At 38.0% G+C, this 8,295-nt stretch overlaps 1 protein-coding gene across 1 annotated transcript; it reads left to right on the top strand.

Annotated features, from left to right (window-relative positions):
- Positions 1-1,767: 1,767 nt before the first annotated feature.
- LOC142164673 (uncharacterized) lies at positions 1,768-7,639 on the top strand. Its single transcript, XM_075222978.1, has 5 exons — positions 1,768-1,863; positions 1,934-2,572; positions 2,908-2,924; positions 6,612-6,740; positions 6,841-7,639. Exons 1-5 carry the CDS (start codon positions 1,768-1,770, stop codon positions 7,637-7,639), a joined length of 1,680 nt encoding a protein of 559 aa, XP_075079079.1.
- Positions 7,640-8,295: the final 656 nt, after the last annotated feature.

An 8,295-nucleotide genomic window follows, 5' to 3' on the forward strand; every position in this document is an offset into this window, starting at 1 on the left:
TAGGGTGACAGATTCACCAAGCTCTTCTGCGATTTGCCAAGAGCAGGTAACGGTGAAAGCTAGGAAGACAACACATAGCGGCATGCCGGCAGTGATCTTCACAACAAGAGATCACTATGGCATCATGGCAGCTCAATGTAAGAGGACAATTGTTGATCGATTTCTGAAGACCCAGCCCCAAATTGATGCAATTAGGTCAAGATTCTCTGAAAAGTTGCCTTTGAAGGGGCCTGCAAAAATTAGAGTTTATGATAACTTCAATGTGTTTGTCAGTTTCACTAATGATGAAGATTACAATTTTGTTCTGTATAAGCGGGTGATTGAAATTGAAGGTCTGCTAATGTGGTTGCAGAAGTGGACTCCAGATTTTATGCCTGAAGAACCTACCAATAGTTCCTGTCTGGGTCCTATTGCCCGGATTACCATTTCATATGCATAACTGGTCTTATGTCAAAAAAAATCTTGAAGAAGTAGGGACTCCATTGGAGCTTGATGTGGCGACCAAAACTATGAACAGACCTAGTATGGCGAAGATAAGGGTGGAAATTGATTTACGCTAACCTTTAATCACCAATGTATGTGTTAAAGATGAAGATGATGATTTACTTCTTAAAGAATTCGTTCAGCGCATTGAATATGAAAACATACCAAAATTTTGCAAATATTGTAGAAAATTGGGACACTATCTCGTCAACTTCCGAATCCTTGAAAAGAAAAAGTTGGAAGAAAAGAAGGAAGAGGAACGAAAGAGTAACATGGAAAAGGATCAAGTTGAGCCACATGTGAAACATAACAATGAAAAGCAGATAACAATTGAGCAGCCACAACCAAGAAGAGGCAAAGCAAATCAAGTAAATAAACAGGATCATAAGCACAAGAGGAGGGGTCAAAGTGAACCACCTAATGGCTGTAAACCAACTGGAGCAATATTTCGAATTGACAAACCTCTACCAAAATAAAGGAAAGAGTAAGAAGGACAAAATAACAAACAACAATGATAAGAATACCAAGGAAGATGGTGTGACACCTGAAAATGCCTCCAAAGAATTAGAAACTGCAAAAGGCACATCAGCAGCAAAAGAAACATCACAGAAGCCTAAGGAGGGATCTAATAGTACAAAAGGAAACTCTGCTATCAAAAGGATGCAGAAGGAAAGACTTTGAGTACCTACAAAACAACTAAAACTATTGAGATCACTGATCCCAATCAGCTCAGGGTTGATATATATGCAGATGATTGGCAAATGGCTGGAAGTAAAAAATCGAAAAAGAAAGGTGAAGGGGCGTCAAGCAAACAGAAAGAAAATTCAAGCCAACAAAAGATGGAGAAAATTTTGGCACAAAATGCCACTATCACACAGAACAGTTTTGATGAGCTCATGAATGAAGAAAATGTTCAAACATCTAATACACAGGCTAACAAGATGAAGCAAGGAGATAATCAAAGAAAGGGTGATAGTGAACTAGATGACAGTAGCGTTGATGAATGGGCAGATGAAACTTCATCAGAAGAAGAGGACACATCTGAAGAGTCATCTGATGAACAAGCTGAGCAATTGACACAAACATTTGGGGGATCGCTCTCTGATAAGGATGACCTCCAAAAGGAAAAAGGAGAAAATGAAATGAAAGAAGGAACATACAAAAAAAATTTCCTAAGGGAAGAACAAATCAGATAATGAGAGATTCTCCAATTACAAGAGGCCAAAAGCTGAATCTAACAAAAAAAAAAAAAAAAAAAAAAAAAAGCCCCTCATACTCCTATCAATGATTAAGGTCCTCAATTGGAATATCAGGGGTATCAAGTCTCAGGCAGCTACTGAGAGATTGAAGTATTTGATTAAGGAGCACAAAGTTTATCTTGTAGTTATACAAGAATCTTTTATCAAAAAAAAGTAAGATTGAAAGTTATAAGAACATTTTGGGAATGCAGGGATGTTTTACAAACTGTAGCAACAAAGTTTGGATTTTCTGGAGTAGTACCTTGAATTGCAACGTATATGCAAGTGAAGATCAAATGGTCACTTGTAAAATTTCTGACAATCATAGAAGCATTGTATATTATTTGTCAGTTGTTTATGCTAAATCAAGATCTGCTAGGAGAGAAGATATATGGGGTTATATGAGAGCTTTTGCCTCTCCATCTAATTCACCATGGGCTGTTTGCGGGGATTTTAATAGCATATTATCTGCGGAAGAAAAACTTGGAGGTAAAGCTCACAGATTGAGTAAAAGTATTCCATTTATGGAATGTTTGCTAGATTGTGGCTTGAATGATATTGGGTATTCTGGTATACTTGGTGTAATGAAAGAAAGGAATAGGACTCAGGATGACTGCTTTTCAAATACTAATGTTCAACATCTTCCCAGGATTAGCTCAGACCATTGCCCTTTACTGATTAGCATTGGTGTTAATCAGAATGATCACATAAAATACTTCAAATTTTTAAATTTTTGGGTTGATCATGAAAACTTCCACATATATCCTCCTACTGGCAATATATTTTGGGATATCCACCATAAGATGAAGAGACCACCAATGCTCTTAGCGCATGGTCTAAGAATAAAATTGGTAATATCTTTATTAAAACACAACAACTAGAAAAAAAGATGAACCAATGTGAAGAGATTTATATGATATCTCTTAGTCAAAGTGATAGAATGAACCTACATCAAGCCATGGTAGATCTAATTCAACACCATGAGAAAGTTGATGCCTTTTGGAGACAAAAAGCTAATCTCAAATGGCATATTGAAGGAGATGAAAACGTTAAGTTCTTCAATTTAGTAGCGAGAGGCATGTAACGACCTGACCGATCGTTTTGAGGTTAACGTCCTGTTTGGCGGTATAAGGTCTTGAGCAACTTCGTATTATGTTTTATGACTTGAGTGCGTTGTCAATTTCAGTTACCAGATGATTTAGAGTAAAATTGGAAGAAGGATTTTAGTTTTGGAAGCTTAAGCGGTAAGAGTTGATCGAATTTTGACTTTTGTCTAAACAACTCCGAAATGGGTTCTAGATGATTTCAACAGCTTCATAGGGTGAATTTGGACTTAGGCTTGCATCCGGATTTGGATTTGGAGGTCCCTAGGTTAATCTGAAATATTTTGGCGAAAGTTGAAAAAGTTGAAGTTCGGAAGGTTGAGAGGTTTGACCAAGAGTTGACTTTGGTGATATCAGGGTCGGGATGCGATTTTAAGGGAACGACTCCATTATGTCATTTGGAACTTGCCTGCAAAATTTTACATTATTCCAGGTTGATTTGATAGGTTTCGACGCGAGTTTTAGAAGTTGGAATATTTGAAAGTTCATAAGTTCGATTCATGGCACGATTAGTAGTTTCGACATTGTTTGATGTGATTTGAGACCTTGAGTGGGTCCGTGTTAGGTTATGGAACTTATTGGTATATTCGGACGAGGTCCCGAATGGCTAGGATGAGTTTTGGATGGCGTTCGGATCGTTGGAGCATTGGTTGGAGCTGCTAGAAATTCTGTAATCTGGTGTTTTCGCACCTGTGCCGAGAGGGACTGCAGGTGCGTGCACGCAGGAGCTTGAATTGGTCGCAGAAGCAAAATGGGCAGGTCTGGGCAGTTACCGCAGGTGCGAAGATTATTCCTCACTTGCGTGATCGCAGAAGCGGACAAGCTAGGCGCAGGAGCGAAGGGTTATATAGGAGCACAACACTAGCCGCACATGCGTTAGCGCAGAAGCGGGGCTTTCTCCGCATGTGCGGTTAGCAGCCTCCCATGGTTTTTCCTTAGAAGCAGTTCTTTTGTCGCAGAAGCGACGCCGCATACGCGGATAATTGTGTCGCAGGTGCGGTCATACATGGGCAAAATGTTTATATTCGAGGGATTTGCCATTTTCTCCGTATTTTTAGTTTTAGACCTCGATTTTGGGAGATTTTTCGTGGGTTTTTCAAACCAATCATTGGGATAAGTGTTCTTCACATAGAATTTATTATTCCATGATTCTATCTTTAATTTCATTTTATAATTTGTGTTTTGAGTTGAAGAAAAATGGAGATTTTGAAGAAAACTTTCAAAATGTAAAATAGTGATTTGAGGTACGAAATGATATCGAAATTTGATAATTTTAGCATGGTTGAACTCGTATCGGAATGAGTGTTTGGATTTTATAAAATTTATCGGGTTCCGAGGTGCAGGCTCGAGGGTCGTCTTTTGGGTTGATTTTTAGTTTTTGATAAAGATGGAAGTTTCTTATGAGTTTTGTTTATGCGTTGAAGTTCTTTTGGCTAGATTTGAACCATCCGGAGGTTATTTTACCCGAGAAGTTCATTTTAGAGTATTGGTGTGTCTGCTTTGAGGTAGGTATCTTGCCTAACTTCGTATGGGGGAACTACCCCTTAGGATTTGAGTCTTCCATGCTAATTGTATCATGTAAAGTTCGTGTATGCGAGGTGACGAGTACGTGCTCGGCCTTATTTGTGAAAAGTTGGCCTTTTAGGGTTCTTAGGTCCTTATATTCACTGAGTAAGAAGTTGTTTTTATTATAATTAAGTTTTCTATTTACTAGTTTCACCTCTACATGCTTTAATTGGAATTAATTGCTTCATGGTCCACTCTTATTTCCTATTTGACTCTTATATGATTTAACTGAAGTTGTTACCTCTTCTGTTGCCATGCTATCCCTCCCTAATTGCTTCTCCTTAATTAAAGTATAATTATCTCTTCTGTAATCGTTCATCCTTAATTGAGGTTATCATTATATTTCCGCTGCTTATCCTTAATTGAATTTGTTGTATCTCTTTCGTAATTGCTCAACCTTAAAAGAAGTTTAGATATCATATATCTTAGTTGACTTATCCTTATTTAAAATTATTGACTCGTGTTATCTCCCTTGTAAGTTAAATTGTACTTTGTGGGATCGTTGTTACATATTATTTTCTCTCTTGTTGAGCTATTCTTATTATGACTAGTATTCTATATTGTGGTTATTCCTTGTGAACTAGTTCTACTGTTTCCTTGTGATCGAAAGCTCTTGAATTGATTTATTTGTCGTACTCTTGTGTTATTGTCATTGTGGTTGTGGTACTCGGTGTTGTGGTGCACGAGGTTTCTGCCGTGCGGTTGTTATTGTGATGCACGAGGTTTCTACCGTGTGGTTGAAGTTGTGTTGCACGAGGTTTCTTCCGTGCTATTGTTACTGTTGCTTATGCACATGCGGTGTGACAAGGCGGGCTATATCGTGTGTTTGTGCATGTGGCGAGACAAGGTGGGAATATTATTATGCATGTGTGGCGAGACAAGGCGGGCATTTACTTTATTATTGCACACGTGGCGAGACAAGGTGGGCTATGTCAGGGATTGATTTGTGATGACTTGTGATGGCCTGGGGGAATTCTTGTTGTTAATATTTGTGTAGTGGCGCACTTAGCTGTGTGAATTTACATGCTTGTGGGAAAATTGTGGGAAAATATTTTACATGCTGTCCATTTTCTCTATACTTACTCGCTGGCATGAACTATGTTAGAACACTTGCAGAAGCATAAACGTAGTTAATCACTCCTACCGGTTAAGAGGATGGATCTTGATATTGTTGAGCATTGATGCACATCCATGTTTACTTGCCTTCTATGTGAGAATGACTCTATTGGCATGTGAGTCGTCAGTGCGGTTATAAATTTGTAATTAGGGCACAAGATGCCAAGTGTTTAGGGTTCCGGAATTGGGACACGTGAATTGTGAATATTCTGAGGTTCGGTACCTCGTGGAGGTTATTGACTAAAACTAGTGTGAAAGCAGTTGTTTTTGTTGAGTTGCTACTTGCCTTTCCTTTATCTGTGATCATCGGATTTAAACTGTGTTCCGCACATTCTACTATGTCATTATTATGGTATTCTGCTGTTCGTTGTTGCTTTTCTTTTCTTACGGCAATTGCCGTATTATTTTATTATTATGCGTAGTCTTTATATAGATATTGTACTCTGTTATTTTTACACTTATACTTGTCCAGGTTATTTAGTCCAGTAGGTGTCTTGACTGTCCCTCGTCACTACTCCAATGAGGTTAGTCTTGACACTTACTGGGTACCGTTGTGGTGTACTCATACTAGAAGTCAGTTGATCGTTAGCTAGCTGTGCGGATTGTTGATGTGAAGACTCAAGGTAAATCTGTTGCTGCGTTCGCAGGCTTCAGAGTCAGCTTCTAGTTTTTTGTATTGTACTATTTATCCTTATTTCGGGACAGTTGTATTTAGAGGGTTTCTAGCAAAAACTCCGTAGAGCTTATGACTTGTAGTACCGGTTTTGGAATTATAAATCTGTATAGAGATTTTTATGTCGAAATTGTTAGATGTTAGCTAAATATTATTGTTATTTCAGTTAAAGTTAGCGAAATTGGGTGCCATCACGATACCCAATGGAGCAAAATTTGGGTCGTGACAAGGTAGAAGGAAGTATCTACAGATCCATAGGATTAAGCACGAGGACAATTGGATAGAAGGTGATGAGGAAATTGGAAATGCTTCTATTGAGTTTTATAAGATTTTATTTCACCAAGAGTATAACCTCCCTAACTCGAGCATATTTGATTCCATCCCAAAAATGAGAGACAATTCTAATAATGATTTTCTTTTGGCAACCCCCAGATTACAAGAAGTGGAAGATGCAGTTTTTGACATTAATCCTAATAGTGCCGCAGGTATTGATGGATTTAATGGTCTGTGTTTTCAAAAAACCTGGGATATTTTGGCTGCTGATATTGTTAATATGGTGAAGTCTATCCTCAATGGGGAACAACTTCCTTAATTCTTTACTAATACTTGTCTAGTTCTCCTTCCTAAAGTTGAATCACCTCAATTTTTTTTCTGAGTTTAGACCTATTAGCTTGAGTAATGTTACTAAAAAGATTGCTTCAAAGGTTCTCAACAACAGACTTTCTGTTATAATGCCTAAGATTATTTATTTGAATCAAAGTGGTTTTGTGAAAGGTAGGTCTATTGGTGAAAATGTTCTGTTGGCTCAAGAGATAATTCACGAGGTTAAAAGACCAAACAAGGGGGGCAATGTTGTCATCAAGTTTGATATGAACAAAGCCTATGACAGAATGTCCTGGCACTTTATATGCTCTGTGATGAGAAGAATGGGGTTCAGTGAGGAGTGGATTTATATTATCTGGAATCTACTCTCCAATATGTGGTATACAATGGTGATCAATGGAAAGAGAAATGGCTTCTTCAAATCATACAGAGGAGTGAAACAGGGGGACCCTATATCTCATTCTCTTTTTATTATAGATACTGAATCTTTATCTAGAATGCTTACTAAAATCTACGAGGACCCTACGCTCACAAGTTTCTATATGCAACCCAAAGGACCTAAGATTAATCATCTTGCGTATGCTGACGATTTGATTATTTGTTGTGCAGGTAAAACTAACACATTGAATCTTGTAATGGAGTGCATGAATAAATATGAAGAAAACTCAGGGCAATTAATTAACAGAGAAAAGAGCTGCTTTTTACTAGGTGATGAGGTCTCTAACAGAAGAATTGAAATTGTTTCTGGCTTACTTCAAGTACAACGCAAGGAGTTCTCTATCACCTATTTAGGGTGTCATATATTCTCTGGACGAAGAAGGTTCAATATTTTACAGATATGGCCACCAAAATTCTGAAGAGATTGAGTGCTTCGCACTGCAACATGTTATCCAAAGGGGAGAAAGTTATATTAATTAAGCATGTGTTAACAGCCATGCCTGTCCACCTGCCAACCCCCGAAAACCATTATCAAGCAAATAGAGAAGATCTTTGCCAACTTTTTATGGGGAAGCAAGGATGGCAAACAGAAGTATCATTAGGTGGCATGGCATAGACTATGCTTCCCTACTGAGGAATGTGGAATTGGGATTAGTTCTCTTCAAGACATCTCAGACAGATTTAGTGCTAAATTATGGTGACAATATAGAACTAAGAGCTCTTTATGGGTAGAATTTTTGAATGCAATGTATGCAAGAAGAACTCATCCATGTGCGAGGAAGGTGAATTACAATCAATCTCACTGTTGAAGAAGGCTTATGAATATCAGGAGCAAAGTAGATCATCTGATTCTATGGAGAATAAATAAAGGCAACACTAATTTTTGGAGGGATAATTGGTCTGGATTGGGTAAATTAGCTCAGTTTGGAGGGGCTTCTACTTCTGTTAAAGGCCAAATAAGTGATTATATTATTGATACAGAATGGAACACTACAAAACTCCGACATGTCCTCCCAGATAACGTTGTGTCTCAGATACTTAATATTACTATTAATTCTTCCAACCTGGTGGATAG

The sequence above is a fragment of the Nicotiana tabacum genome, chromosome 1 (assembly GCF_000715075.1).
Source record: "Nicotiana tabacum cultivar K326 chromosome 1, ASM71507v2, whole genome shotgun sequence".
In the NCBI taxonomy this organism is placed as follows: domain Eukaryota; kingdom Viridiplantae; phylum Streptophyta; class Magnoliopsida; order Solanales; family Solanaceae; genus Nicotiana; species Nicotiana tabacum.